The 15,947-nt window shown below is 40.3% G+C and overlaps 1 protein-coding gene across 1 annotated transcript; it reads right to left on the bottom strand.

Annotated features, from left to right (window-relative positions):
• Positions 1 to 315: 315 nt before the first annotated feature.
• On the bottom strand, positions 316 to 15,688 carry DNAJB11 (DnaJ heat shock protein family (Hsp40) member B11). Its single transcript, XM_019946195.2, has 10 exons — positions 15,249 to 15,688; positions 12,453 to 12,609; positions 8,586 to 8,683; positions 6,682 to 6,814; positions 4,725 to 4,867; positions 3,816 to 3,898; positions 3,080 to 3,137; positions 1,834 to 1,945; positions 1,224 to 1,383; positions 316 to 765 (listed from the first exon to the last, which is right to left on the bottom strand). Exons 1-10 carry the CDS (start codon positions 15,314 to 15,316, stop codon positions 701 to 703), a joined length of 1,077 nt encoding a protein of 358 aa, XP_019801754.1. The 5' UTR covers positions 15,317 to 15,688; the 3' UTR covers positions 316 to 700.
• Positions 15,689 to 15,947: the final 259 nt, after the last annotated feature.

Here is a 15,947-nt window from a genome sequence, read left to right as displayed (position 1 = left end):
ATTCCCAAATTAAATGAGAGGGAATATACTTTCTCAAGGACAATTAGGTGGTTGTGTGACCTTGTTTCACCTACTCCAATCTCTAATTTTCTTCAGGCTCCTTTCTAGAAAGTGCCATGTGTGTTTAACTGGGTACAGGGACTGGATCTTCATCACTCTTCCACAGGTTTGTGCATTCATCTTGCTTGATGGGAGGAAAACCCAGCTAGCTCACAGGCCCCAAGGAGGGAAGCGAGGCTGATCAAGGAAAAATGACCAAAATGGAGATGGAAGAGACAACAGGGTAACTACACCAACAAGAAACAGGAGTCAAGAAAAAATTAACAACAAAATTGTATTTAAAAACAGACTTCTCCAGTTGGCATTTCGAATGAAATAGCTAACAATTAACTCCAACCCTTTATACTGTGTCTTTTGCTCCTGGAGTCCTCTTGCAGCTTTAATTCTTGAAACTCAGGTGGCAGCACCAGACATAAATCCCCAAAGGGAGAGGTATTATTAAACCTTTTGCTGGTCATTCTTTTCTCAACACGAATGGACAAATTCTTAAGCCCTCTTATTCATTTCATGACGATCATTAGAAGAAAAAAAAATTAAACCAAACTTGCATATTGAAAATGAAAACAAAAACAAAAAACCCTGCAGATAATAAATATCGCTGATTCACTTATTTTAAAACAAAGTCCAATTTTATTCGCTCTTAATATCCTTGCAGTCCATTGTATACCTTCTGCACTGACCCTTGATTCAGCAGCTGTTTGATACCTGAGGAAAGAACAAACAAATGACTCCGTTAACAAAAAAGTGACTTCCCCAGAGTTTGAAGACCATGTGTCATGGGGAGGCTCACAAAAGGCCTTATGACAACCAGGGATCTGAATTAAACAAGTAACTACCAATGTCTAACTTTATCGCATGTGGATACCCATACATGCACGTCCAAGGTGAGCCCCTGTCTTTGTGTCTCAGGCACACATACCACACATACATCCCACAAAATCCGATAAGAGGCAATTGAAATGGACAGAAAGCTCTTTGGCTGTCTTCCATTCCTTCTTCTTTGTCCTCTTTCCAGTTTTGACCTCTCTCACCTTTTCCTTTTTACTTAGGACCCACTGACTGGGCCCTCTTCTCAATCAGTCATTGCAGACTTCACCCCTAAGCCTCTAATCCTTCTAATGTAGACCTCATCTTTCCTTGAACAGTAAACATTATACCCTCACCTTCTCTTGCTTCCTCTGATAACTGTTCTTTTGGAAAATCCACATCAAAAGTGATTATCAAAGAGCCCTTGATGTTGTTGTTGTCAAAGTTGGGGAGCCCTTCCCCTTTCTTCCATAGCTTGGCTCCTGGTCTGGTGATCTTATCCCGGGAAATATGTACCTGGAAAGCAAAGGGGATGGACTGGAGCAGGACTGGTACTCTCGAAGCACAACACACAGCTTCCAGTGAGTACTGGCGCCCAGAGCCCATGTCATGGCTCAGAGCAGCAGGATGAAGGGGTAGGGGAAACATCATTAGGACAGTGTGAGCCAAAGAAAGAGAAGGTTTTCAAAAAGAAAAAGAAAAACGAAACACGTAAAAAAGTAAGGCTTTTACCAACGGAGACTGTAAAGACGAGACTGCCAAAGGCTGTGCAATCACCTGAGTAGCTGAGGGGTCTGTGGCGTTGTTACTGCTACACGTTCAGCAGCAGAGTGAGGAAAGATGACAGGACAAAGCCTGAGCACTTAGTTCCCGTGGCTCCAAATGACTGAAGTGGCTGAAGTAACCTCAACAGCAGCCATGTGAAGGCTTTAAAAGGACAGGAAGTGGGAGAACTGGTTTGCTTACCTTGTGACCATCCAAGTGAGCAATATCCATATCGAAGCCCACCAGAGACTCCACGAGGGAGACTGTCACGTTTGTGTACAAGTCATCTCCTCGCCTTTCAAATATTGGGTGCCTAGAACAGAACAAGGTAAAGATCATTAACTTCCAAAGTCTCTCTTTGGGAAGAGTTCAAAAAGTTTTTAGAAAAATCATGGAAAAGGATGAATGCCACTCTTTCAAGAAATAGGCATTTATTAGACACTCCTTCGTGTATAGTATTAATCAAGACTGTAAAGTAGCCTAAGATTTATTAAACCCTAATCTTAAGGAGCTTACAATCAGCAGAAGTCAAAGCACGTAATTAAAATACAAGTAACTAGATTATGGAAAAGAGAGAAGGACAACTTCTGGCTGTGGGACTGGGGGAGAAGGGCATCAGGGACGGGTCCTGGGGGGCTTCTAGAGCTGGGCTTGTAAGGCCCGATCAGCTCTGAAGCTGCAAATAAGGTGGGCGCAGGGGAGGGTGGGGATAGGGCAAGAGGGAATTCTGGCAAAGATAAGGACTTGAGAAGGTACCAGGTTTATTCAGGGAATAGTACATGTGCCAGTTTCTCTGGGAAGTGATGGGAAAGACAAGGTAGGTGAGAAAGGTTGGGGAAAGATCACAGAGATTAAAGAGTGCTATGAGGGAAAAAAGTCCTTGGCACTGGGGGCCCATTTCTCCATATTTGGGTGGGAACCTTGTTTCAATGAATCCTTAGAAACAGAGGTATCACTGGTTTCCAAAGTGGTAACAAGAGACAAGTGATAAACAAGAAAGCCTGAGTCCCAGGTAAAATTCTTATGTAAGTAGAACTGCACGTTGAAGAGAAGCCAACCAGAGAAGCTGCCCAGCAGCTGCAGATCATGTCACAGAAGCTCCTTTCTATGGAAAAGTCTCCCATTCTTGTATGGGGCCGTATTTCCTCAGTTAAAATCTCTGGTCTCCTTGTCTGCCTCTCTTTCACAGCTCCTTACTCATAATATCGATGCTTTCCTCCCAACATCTTTTGGACTTGGAAGTCCTGAGTAAATAAATAAATGGACTCAATCCTAGGCTCCAACCCCAAATTTTCAGTATGGCTGTAGAGTTACATATTTAGGGTATTAAGGGCATGAAACAGAGGAAAAAGTCTGGAAGTGCCCTGGTAGCTACCCATATTTCTTTAACCTGACTCCTCTGAAAAGCAAGGGCTAAAGAGAAGGCCTCTAAACTGAGATTACTTACTTGACAACTTTGATTCGGAACCGTAAGTCTCCTGGCTCTCCATCCACATGAGGCTCACCTTGTCAGAAGAGAAGAGATTACAGCACACTGTAAGCCACGCAAGTTGAACGCTGCAAATCTATTTAGCAGTTGAGAGAATTTTCTAAAGCCACTACCTTAGGCTTTGACTGTCAAGCCTATCTGTGAGAGCAGCGTGTCTGTGTCTACCTGGTTATGTCAAGTCTCAGATTATTAGTGAGGATCACCTGGGACTCAGACACAGCAATAAATAACTTGACCTACTTCCTAAACAAGGAATGATTCACTGGTCTCCTGAATCTGATGTTTTAAAGCTATTTTTCTTCTAGAGATTTAAATTTAACCCCTAAGTGAGGTCTGAGAGCATCTTATTAATGCCAACTAGAGTTACATAACTTCTTTCATTGCTGAGTTAAAATTAATCCATTAAGTTCTGAACATTTAAACTTTGACCTAACTTAGGCTACTTGACAGTAACTTTTGGCCATGATAGTCAAAGGATAAACAGTAATGCTACTGCTTAAGTGGACCAGCCAGGATGCTTAAGGATGGTCATAAAAAGGCTTTCTGTGTCCTAAAACTGACTGAAGTGTGTTGGAAATGATATATGCATTTACTAGGTGGCCACGAGGTATGGGGTGAGGCGGGGGTGGGAGGCGCTCATAAGCAGGCGAGAGCATAAAGTTACAATAATAAAACATCAATATCAATATTTCACCTTCTCCAATAAAGGGGTACTCCATGCCATCTCTCACCCCAGGTTCAATTTCCACCTCCAGTGTTCGTTCTTCATTCACTAGTCTGAGACAAAGAGCATTTAAAAGAAAAAAAAAAAAAGAAGAAAATATAAACCAAACCCCAGATACAGATAATAAAGTTTTATCTACTCAATCAGACCTTTTCTCTTGGAAGACTATCCTGTATCCCTAAATGACAAAACCACCTGATATCCATTTACACCTTCCACCTGCCAAAAGCCAGGGCAAAGCTACTATATATCACATAACCATGCGACTGCTGACTCCAAAAAAGCCTGCAGTAGACTGATTGTCTTGAAGTGGGTGATCAGTAACAGAGAAAACTACTCGCACTTACATAAACGTGCACCTGAAAGGACAGCATCATGTTTATCAGAAAATCTAACAGAAGAGTTTATCCTATTTGATTTTTTTCACTGATCCCACAAATAACTGAGCTAGTTTTAATATATACAATTGAAGGTTCAATTAAACAGTTGTATTTATAACATAAATCAGCAAATAGTACTTCTCTAATCTGAAATGTTAGCTGTACACATAAGATTGCTCTAAGTATTCCAAGTAGGAAAAAGGAAACATTCCAAGTAGGAAAACGGAAAAATATCAACATTTTTTTAAAGTATATTCAGAAATAAAGGGCACTGCTTATTAGTTCATAAACATAAAAGGAGATATTCTTAATAGATACTTTCAGAAAAAATTAAACTGTACATTTCTTTGCTCTATCCTCTGGCAGAACATGAGGGAGAGAGAGAAGGATGGGGGACAGGGAGGGAAAAAAAATCTAGGTATGGACCATTGGCATTTTATTAGACAAATGAGATGATTAAAGTGTCCCTTGGCAGAGCAAAGAAGGTGCTTGCACTCACTTGACATTCGGGCACTCGTCGCAGACCACCTCCTGGGTCATCTGGAAGCGGCCGGGGCCCAGCTGGGTGGTCCGCATCTCCTGCCTGCAGTTGCACTTCCGTTTGCCAGGGGCCTGCCTTGCCACGGGTTTGTTTCTAACCACCTAGCAAGTACACACACAGGATCAGCTTCTCTCTTGTGTCCCACAGCCTTTGGTTTCCTCACCAGATCGGGACTCTGCGCACCTGCCGGGGTTGGCACTTCCCCTTCTCTCCCAAGCCATCCCTCAGGGAGACCCACAGCTGAGAGAAGTCTTGGAGGAGTTACAGGTCAGCTCCCACATAGGAGTTGAGCAAATGGATCTTTAACTGACTCAAATTCTAAAGTTGGAGAAGAGAGAGGAGGGTAAGAAAGAAGAGAACTGAAAGATAGTATGTGTGGAATCACCTTTTCTAAGCCATGACACAATACTACTGAGTTAAAGTAGTGCACAGAATTACTATCTCTTGAGAAATCTGAGCTGTGTAAAGCGTAAGCCCTGAAGAACAACCACAGCCTTCAAAAGCTGGTTTGTCGCTCCCACCCCACGATTAGTCATGATTAACCTCATGAAAACACTTCCTTGTTTCAGGCAACTCAATCTGGCAGTGTTTTCCAGTGCTGTCTCGATTCAGATACTCTAACCCGTAAGAAAAGACACAACGATCATCTCCTTGTAGCTGACTGCAAGTAAACATTCTGACCCCTCTAAATCACTAGAAGCTAAAATATATGAAGAAATGTACTCTTGATTTTGCCTGTTTAGTCAAACACCTACTAATCACAGGGCACGTGCTCATGCAGTGAGATGACATGAATGCCTGGAGAAAAATCCCTCAATGCCTACAAACATATGAAAGCCCAGGTCAACGGAATAAATAACAATAATTAGAGCCAACACTTTATAGCACTTAGTATGTGCCAAGCAAGGCCCTAATCACATATATTTATGAACTCATTTAATCCTCATAGCAGCTTTATGAGGTAGATGCTGCTATTATCTCCATTTTACAGAGGAAAGAATGAAAGCACAGAAAGGCTCAGTAATACGACCAAGGTCACATAACCAATGTATGGTAGAGCCAGGATTCTAAACCAGGCAGTCTAGCTCCAAACTCTGTGCTTTTAATCACTATGCTCTCTCAAGGTAATTTTTTCTTAAAAAGAACTTACCATGGGGGCATTTAAATAGCAAGGTCATATACATCCTTTACAATAATTAGATTAAAAAGGAATTTGTTTAGGAGCATGCTAACTGCAAAGAGTGATGCACATTATGTATTAGCAATGATGACAGACAACAGGTCTGCAAGGGAACATGGGAAATTAATATTTTTACCTGGATATATGTACAAGACTTCCTAAAAGCACAGCTTGGAATTGAAAAAACGTGGAGGTAACCTACATGCCTATTGATGCAACGTGGTCACAATGAAATTCTCTTCAGCAGAATTATAGCTATAAGCAAGAACATGGATGAATTCTGACAATATTAAGAGTGAGTAAAAAAGGCCAGTCTCAGAAGATAATATATAGTATGATATCATTTTTACAAAGTCAAAAACAGTGAAAGTAAACAATATATTATTCAGGTATTCCTATATATGTAATAAAACAAACAAACACGAGTGGCAAGAGAACAATAAAGACAAAACTCAGGATATTAGACAGTTACCTGGGAAAGGAGGCAAGTGAATGGAATAGGGAAGTAGCATGTAGGTAGATATATCTCCTGGTATTGTTTTATTTAGTTCTTGGGCTGAGTGATGAGTTCATGAAATAATAACAGCATATCATGAACCAAGAATTATGATTAATTCAATTCTATACACCTCCCCACCCCCTAAAAGACAGAGAAGGTACGTAGAAACCTCTTGTTTTTAGTCATAAGAACACATTCTGGGAGTCAATATGAATAGCTGTATAGTTTGGACTTACTTCTACAAAATTTCCTGCATATACTTCTTCCAAAGTGACTTCTAGATCTACAATAATATCACTTCCTCTTGGAATATTTCTGTCTTGCTGACGAGGGGTTCCTCCAAACATGAAACCAAAATCTCCAAAGAAGCTGTTGGTAAGTGTAAAATCATCGTGAAAAGATATCAGAGTTCACCTCTTACAATTTTAGTTTTCTTCACATTGATAAAATATTGTGTCCCACCAGTGAGCAAAACTGAAAGACATTTTAATACATTGGAGTCATACACCATACACAATTTTTAATTTATATAATGTCAATTATATTGCCCCTACTACAAAAAAATTTACTTTTTAATATTGTCCAGACACACAGTACAGTGTATACAGTATGCCAATGAATTCTTAATCAATGAAAAAATAATCTCTCTCAATACTGACAAATATCAGGATATAATGGAGACAGAGAGAAAGGGTATAGTCTATATAAATTCATGTATTGCCAAACCTAATGGTAATTTTGGACATTTGTAGTGTTCACCTTTACATGCTTTTTTAGAAACTAACTTTGCTGAAACAAGCCACTGCTTTGTACAAGAATCTTGGAAACATAATTAAACTAAAAAAGCATCAGCCTTAGTAAAACTCTGGATCTTACAGAAAAGGAAGTTCTGGTCTCATAAGACGAAAATTAATTTGTTAAGTAACAGAAGCGTCACTTTGAGATTACTATAAACAGTGACTTTCAATTGCATAGGAGTTCTACTCTTGATGTTAAGTTTTGGTTATTAAGAGCCTCAGATGTTAGCATAGTGATGACAAATATACAACAACCCCAACCCCTCCAAAAAACAAAACCAAAACCCAATCTTGGTGAATGGATTCCCTGCATCTTAAATAAAAGCAGAGAGGGAGGATTTTGGTGGGGAAGGAGCAAGGGCAGAGCCTTTTTTCTTTCTGGCATCCCTGGGTATCACTTCTAACTGCTAAGGGGTTCAAACAGGACACTTCCCTGGTAGGCCAAAGCAGCCAAATCAATCCTGGGGAAGAGAAAGATTTCTTAATAATATTACTCACACATCGTCCTAAGTCCTGAAAAACTACTGTCACCCCCAAACACTAAATGAGGGAAGCTGTTGTAGCAACAGTGATTCTTACTTCTTTTGGGGAAGCGTTCACAAATCTGAAGAAATCTGAGAATCTAAAGAAAATTCTCTTTGAGAATCTGAAGAGAATCTGAAGAAAGCAATGCATCCTATCCCCATAGAAATGCATATTCAAACATCTTTTTATTTATAACTTGACTTGAAACCCCAGATCAAGATCTCCTATTTATGCATCATCAGGACATATGAAAATTCAAATGCTCAACAAAGAGGGGCTCAAAGAGCGGGAAGGAAAGATGTTTATTATTCCAGCCTCTCAGCACTCCCAGAAAGCTGGGCCCAGCAAGGGATGAAGAGCCTCTAACCCAACTCCTTCCAACAATGCTGATTATCATAACCATCCCTCTCTGGTGGATGGGATGAAGAGTCAGTTTGGGGTATGAGAGTAGGAATTTCTCTCTCCGCTTGTAAGAATCACCTTTGCTCATTAAGTGGTTTGCAGATTCTAAGACAGCAGGGAGATACAATGAACTGGTTTCCAACATATATCCCCCCCAACACAGTCAGAGTTGATTTAATTGATATGGTTGGCTAGATGGACATCCCTTTTAGTGCCACCTGTCTTTTCTGGAGCTTTGTGAAAATAGAGGAGTATATTCCCACAGAAAGGATGATGAATGACCTCTTGGTCAAGGATCAGTTGAGTTGTACTCTTCATCGAAAGCTTCTGAACAAGGGAGCAAGGATAATTCTTTAATAATCACTAAGTGATCCATTCTCAGACACTAATACCCTGCAGATAGATAAATTACTTACTGTGAAAAAATGTCTCCATGGGAGCTCTGATGCCCATCTTTTAATCCTTCTTCACCATAAGTATCATATTGTTTCCGTTTCTCACTATCTGACAGAACCTGGGGGCAAAAGCCAGTGGAAGAAAAGATTATGAGTTGGTAATATTCAGGTAAGGTGAATTCACATTTATGTTTTTGTTTTTTTAAACTCTGATACTGTGTGTAAAATTTTAGTGGAATTCAGTTTTCATTATGTATGGTATTAAGGCATGTTTATAAAGTTATTTTCTTTATCAGACTAAATTCTTTGATCAGTGCTCATTTTGTAACTTTCCACAATGCTCCATTCATGTTTTTAATTTAAATTTATCAAAACTCACCTAGCCACATAAATATCATGCTGGAGATTAGCGACATGGCTATGAATGTGAGGGCAGTAACAGGAAGAGGTGAGATGAATTCCTCAGGTTTACTTCCCCCGTAGTTTGACTCCAGTGTTTAGGCTGTTAACCACTATGTTATATTCTCTCTCTAAACTATAAACTAGGACATGACTATGACAGACTGTCATTAGTCACAGAAGCAGTAAACTAGGACAGTCGTCAGTTTGCTCAGCCCTACACATCTATACCATAACCCCTGCACCCCACTACCACACACACATTAAAAGACTGGTAAGTCAAGGGACTCCAATGACAGGTCTCCAGAAAGCTCTACACTGCAATATTTTCATATTCCCTTTTCATTCTTTTGATTCATGTAGAAATCCATTTGTGGAAGAATGCTGTCTGCCACACACAGCTCATAGCCTCCTGAGTTTGAACTGCAAAGAGTGAAAAGGGACACTGCTCTATGAAGGACGCTCAAGCTCAATTTCACAACTTGAAAAGACTTTCTGAAGTTTTAATGGTTTTAGCAAACTACATACTCAGTCACAGGTATATGCTTTCTCATTGGGACCATTCCATATATAGAACTAAAGAATGTAAAACAAAATAAGCTTCAATGTTCTTCAAAATTTGCCCTCCCAAAAAAAACCTTCCCATTTACTTAGAGCATTCTGAAATATATGCACACATATAACTTTGAAAATTGAATAACTTTATGTTATTTGATATTCTTAAATGTCTATTTAGATAGCAGACTGAAGGAGAAAGTTATTTCAAACCCATACTTGTGTTGGCTCAGGAAACGTGAGGTTGGAAGTGGATGGGGCTTGTTGACTCAGCAAAAGAAAGGGAAGATCTAACTGGCGTATGTAAATAGGACACACTTTTGGCTCAGGGCCTGAATGATGTGTAAGGTGCCACAGCAAAAATCTACTAACATTTAAGATACATTTAGAAGGATAAAAAGAAATTCAGTGTACAAGAGAGTGAGCATTCTTAAAAGCAAAGACAAATGGGTTAGTCTAGAAGTGACCAGAGTACTCAACTAAAGCCACTGTGATAGACCAGGTGAGAAAAAAATAGTTTGGTAAATATCCTAAAAAAATAGCCACTTTGGGGAAGTAGAAATGGGCAGAGTTAACTTTAAAAACAAACAAAACAAAACAAAACTCATTATTATGTGATCTGGATTTCCAATATTTTCACTTTCAAGTCTACTTCGCTGTTCCTGTCTTGGCAAAGAAATGAACCCCACATTTGGGTCCATAAGAAACACCATTTCAAAACCCCAAAACAAAGACTATTTTTTTAAGTCAGCTTCTTTTTGGACATAGGAGGCTTCTGTAATAACTACCCCCAAATTACTCTTAAAGTTATCTATTACCGTTCACTTACTCCTCACTTTTCTTCTGTCTAAGGAATGCAACTTTATTCCATAGTCTTGGAAACTTTTATTATTAAAAGAAAAAAAGGAGTTTCTTAGTTGATTGGCCAACCAACCAGAGTCTCAGCTAATTAAAATGCCAGTAGTAATCCCAGCTCAGTAGAGAAGACAGATTTGTATTCACAAAAGACTCTTCAACTTTACTGGGATTCTGATTTGTGAACACTAATTTATCTAAGGACCAAAGGCAGGCAATCAAGTGAATGATACAAAGAAAAAAGAAAATTTGAACTAGTGACCAGAAAGGTTCTTAAGAGTTAAACTGCAATATCATGAATGATCTATGTATAGCCTTGCCTAGGTCATGGCTAAAGAACATGGTAGAGTTTTTAAAGAGCACGGTAAATTCTTAGCAACAGCTTCCCCAGAAAATATTTTTGATTATTGGGTTCCTAGCAAGCAATGGGAATACTCATGGGAAACACAGTGTGAAATATGGAATCCATATTATCAACGAGAAAGAAAATGTTACATACAGTAATTTAGGAGGGTCCACCAACCCTCTCAAGTTTATTTGTGGGCCCGAGGTTAGGAACTTTGGTCCTACAGGTGTTGAGAGAAGAAAGGGAAACCCCATTAGTTCTAGGTTTCACCTGGGTATATAAGTCACTGTTTTGGTTCATTCACTTCTTTAAACTAGGCGGCCTTGGGATCCCTTCCTTCTGGGTTTTTTCCACTAAAATATTTTTCAGATTTGTTTTCAGTCTTCTCACTATACAGGGATTTAATTTGAATTCAGCAGTTGTAGCTCTCTGACTTTTGGAGTCAAATTATTTTTTTCTGTGCCCTTTTAGAAAATGTGAATAAATGGTGACTAGAATTGATAACACTGTACTGTATAACTGAAATTTGCTAAGAAAGCAGAGCTTAAATGTTCTCACCAAAACAATAAATATATGAGGTGATGGATTAACTAGATGGGTGAAATCCTTTCACAATGTATATGTGTACCAAGTAATCACAATATATACTCTAAATATCTTACAATTTTATTTGTCAATTATATCTCAATAAAGCTGAAAAGAAAAAGTATAACCACAGAATAATAGTATTCTATTTCTAGGGGAAAGGTGAATTGCAACACACACAAAACAGCTAACTCCTAAATTAATACATATGAAAGATTATCAGTGACTTATTTGTAAAATTTTTTCACCACCGTGTTGAAAGGTTCTGTGTATAATGGTTTTTCAAATAGTAAAAAGATTATTAAGCATTCAGTAAATATTCCTCTGTGTTGTTAAAAAATTTTTTTAAAATAGTAATAAGAATATGCCCAGCTCTACTATATCTCAAGGTGTCCTAATGAAGATTAAATGAGATGATACACATGAAAGTATTTTGACCTCTAGATTACAGGTTGCAAATTCAAACTACAGCTGTGTTTTCTTTGATTTGCACGAAAAAGAAAATTTAAAATTGAATCAGTTACCAACATTTTACAACCAGGAGAATTTACCAAAAAATCAGGATTTCCACTCCTCTTGAAAAATTAAATGATCTGGCCACGGTGTGCAAACACAGTGTTTGCATCTGTATATGGCAAAAACTGGCTGGTGTTGAATAACAGCTGTTCCCTTGAAATGGGGCAAGAAGTCTTCAGCTTGTCACAGTCCTCTTCAATCGCTACTGATTCCTAACATGGAGGTAGAATATCCACTCTCCTGTTTTATCTTATACCTGCCCTGAATGTTATCTGCCTGATCCACATGGGCATATGTGGATTTGCAATCCTCATTTAGATTTTATTTCTGTTTCTGGCTCCAACTCTCAAACGGATTGATTGATCATCAGTCTACGTATTAACCTACCGATCCTATTTTCTTTCATTCGTCTTTTTCAACATTACTCTCCTTAATAAGACAAATACTGAAATGAAAAGGGCAGGAAGTAGCACCTACTAACATTAATGTACAATATAGCATCAACTGCTACTTTTATCTATTGTCAATTTTTTTTTAAAAAGTGACTTGAAAAATGGGAGTGTTACTCAGCATTACATGGCTTTTTCTGTATCTGTAGGTTTTATTCACACTTTATCCTTTTCCTGACTCACCTCATAAGCAGCACCCAGATCCTGGAATTTCTCCTGCGCTCGAGGATCATCAGGATTCCGGTCAGGATGAAGCTGCAGGGCTAGTTTCCTGTAGGCCTTTTTAATATCCTTTATAGAGGCACTGCGAGGCACCCCTAAGATCTTATAGAAATCTCGCCTGAGGGTGGGGGAGAGGGAGAAGATATTTCATTGAAGAGTTAATACATTACATTTTTAAAAGTGAAATTTTTTCCTTTACATTTAGGTTTGTGTCTGAGCAAAGAGGTAGGAAAATGAAGGTACCCACGTGACACACGAAAAAGAATGACTAAAAAGAGAACACACCAGAATTTGTAATGAGTCTCATATTGAAGTAATCACAATGAGAGGCTATGTACTTTTTGAACAATACTAGAATTATTCAAAATATCTCTGGCATTCTTCTCTTAGAACTACCTTTAGTCAAGAAAGTCATTTTCTTATTTCATGGTCACACATCATTTTCAACAAAGAACTGTATACTCAAATTGACTCTCTTTTTTCTCCCCTATTATTGACTTCAAATGACTTTTGACTGCTTCCAAAGGTCAATCTCAAAGGATGAATTTCTTTATTCAAAAAGATTATGTCACAGAAATGTTCTAACAGTAGCACTCTTGGAATGTTAAAGATGAAGTGACTGAAGTTAACTTCAGAGGTTAACACAGAGGTTAAGTCAAAGCCCAAATAAAAAGCTTGAAGAGAGAGTAACACCCATTTGAATGGATGAGTTGTGGAGTTTTTTGCTGAGAGAGAAAATTTCAATTTTGCAGTCATTACTAGTGGTTATACTAGTTTGTCTAGGTCAAGTCTTAATTAGAGACAGCTGCTGGAACCCATATGCAGGTGCCTATAAGTCCCAGCAGCTGCAAATATGTACATGGCATGAGCTAGGAGATAAAGTGGAGATCCACTGACCTCCTTGCCAGGAACTATGTTGGAACCAAATTAATTGTAAAGGGAATCTTTGCAGGAAGGGCCAATGGGAAGACAGAATAAGACTAACAAACTTTTAGGGCAGGGACCATAGCCAGCCCATAGAAGACACCAATAAATATTCGTTGAATGAAATGAATAAATAAGCATGCTCACAAAAGTCTATTCATTTTGCCAGAGTCAGCAGAAATTACTCTGAAAATGCATTCTCTCAACCAAAGGGATGGGAAAGTTGTTCACAGGGAGATGATGTAGTAATGATGGTAATTTTAAAATGCAGTGGGGAAAAATGCATTGGGGTATCAAGATCCACGTAATATATGACAGAACTTTTTAAAAAAATGTATTTCATAAGCTCTTAGTCACACTTCAGGAAAATCATTTAATCATTTTATGTATAAATTTTAAAAACTATCACTGACAAGGGGTTCCATGAGGATTATTTAGGTGCTTTATCGCCACACCCCAAAAATCTGCAAAAACTTGACATCTCTTGAGACAAGAACTAAATAAATCAAAAGTTTCACTAATGTTAATGACAAAAGAGCTAGCTATATAAAAAATGAGGCTTAGGATATACTTAATATAAAAATGGTTAAGTAACAGCTGAGAAAAATACAGGGAAAAGATGGCTGGCATAACTCAGCATCAACATGATGGTTCCCAAGAGAATCCTTTAGGAAAAACTGAAGTTTATAGCTACAGTACTAACAGTATTTATCCTGACATCTTGTTTAAACAACTTAAGGTACCCATTCCTTTAAGTGCAAAAAGTACTAACAAAAAACATGTTAAAAAACCCAATAAAGCATTACCTAGGAGAAGTTAATTTTTTCAGAAATTTAATATGTTTCAGAAGAAAAAAACCCAACAAAGTTGAAGCATATATGCACAGGGAAAAAACTTTTAAGAGAATAACAAGTACTTAAAGTTTAAAGCTCTGCTAGGTAGTGCTTTCTACATTCAGAGCAACCTATAAATTTGTCAAAAGCTAAGACTTTACTATTCCCCACATTCTAAAATATGAACCTGGCATATCATACCCTGTGGTCAGCAGGCCTATACGATAGTGGATCTTATTAAAGGCCGGAGAATCTCAAGAGTTCAGGTGGTCCTACTTCCTTCAAACAGGTGGCACATTATCATCCTCATGTCACAGATGAGAATTGAAATGTTCCTTCAAGGTCACATAATTTGTAAGTGGGGTGGGGGTGGGGGGGTGGTCTAGAATCCCAGTTTACTACCTATTGGTGTAGTAGTGGAAATGTTTTTTCCCCGCTCGTAATACCATTCAGTTTCCTAAGAATGCTCCATGGAGAGACAGTGAGGCATGATGACAACTCAAGCTCATCATCTCAAGAAGCTGAGAAGTACAAGGGCTCTCCCAAGGGTCTGCCTTGCTCCCTCAATCCAACTTCCTTCAATCCCAGCATGGCCTCCCTAACCTGTCCTCCCCACTTCCTCACTTGGCCTGGCATCATAACCCACCCACTTAATGTCCGCCCAATGGCTTGTTGTAGGCTCAACACTGCATCGTCCTCTTCTCCAGTTCAGCAGCCCCCTCACACCACGTTGCTTTTGGCACTGCATCCAACCCTCACTTCTCTAGGCAAATCTAGCTCTAGGTCTTCTGGGTCTAAGCCCCTCTCACCCATATCACCCTCTGCTCTCCTCTCCACCCCACAAGCCTGGCCCACGCTACCCATTCCTCCGCTCCACCGCCTCACCATAGCAACGCCCCTCTCCACTCCCCAAGTCTGACAATGCCCCCTCCTCCCTCAAGCCCCCTCCCCAGCCAAGACTGACTTAAGGGCCCCGTGCCCGCGGATGCCAGTTCCTCACCCGGCGATCACAGCCCCGATGAGGTACAGCAGCAACAGGCAGAAGGTGCCCAGGTTCTGCGGGGCCATGGTCTCTCTGTGCGGGCCCCTGACCCCCGCACTCTTCACAGCCTCGGCCGCCGCCGCCGCGTCGGCTCGCCAGCCCACCCGGCCCTGAGAGGCCGCCTCACGCCGGAGTCTCCGACTTAGTCGGGAGCGACAGCTAGCTTGCCCCGCTCCTCTACCAGTCCACTTCCCGGGAGTCCCGAGTCCCGGCGAGAGAAGCACCCAGCGGGCCAGAGCCAATCGCTGCTCGGGACATCACACGCGGCCGGCGCCTCACAGCCAATCAGCGCAGTACACTTCACCTCCGAGGCGGTGAGGCCGGCCAGTTAGGCTTCGGAACTACAGCCGCAGCTCCCGGCCAGTTAGAAGGGGAAACGTCAGAGAATCGTGCCGCCGCAGGAATCCGCTCAGCCCCGGCACCTGCGAGTCGCAGAAAATTACGTAAAGATTGGTGGTGGGGAAGGGTTCCAAAAGCCGGCATCGCGGTACACGAAGTTTCCCTCCGCCCGCCTCCTTGGACTCTCCACCAATCACGGGGCTCCTCCTCCAGCACTGACCAATTGCGGGAGGGCGGTTTTATCTTGGTTACGAGTCTCGGAATTTCATTCACCTAGAGCTAGGCGCTGTACGCCGGAGAGGAAGGACGCGGGCGAAA

Source organism: Tursiops truncatus, chromosome 4, assembly GCF_011762595.2.
Source record: "Tursiops truncatus isolate mTurTru1 chromosome 4, mTurTru1.mat.Y, whole genome shotgun sequence".
NCBI lineage: Eukaryota > Metazoa > Chordata > Mammalia > Artiodactyla > Delphinidae > Tursiops > Tursiops truncatus.
The sequence above is the reverse complement of the archived record's forward strand: the minus strand, read 5'-3'. Positions and strand labels throughout refer to the sequence as shown.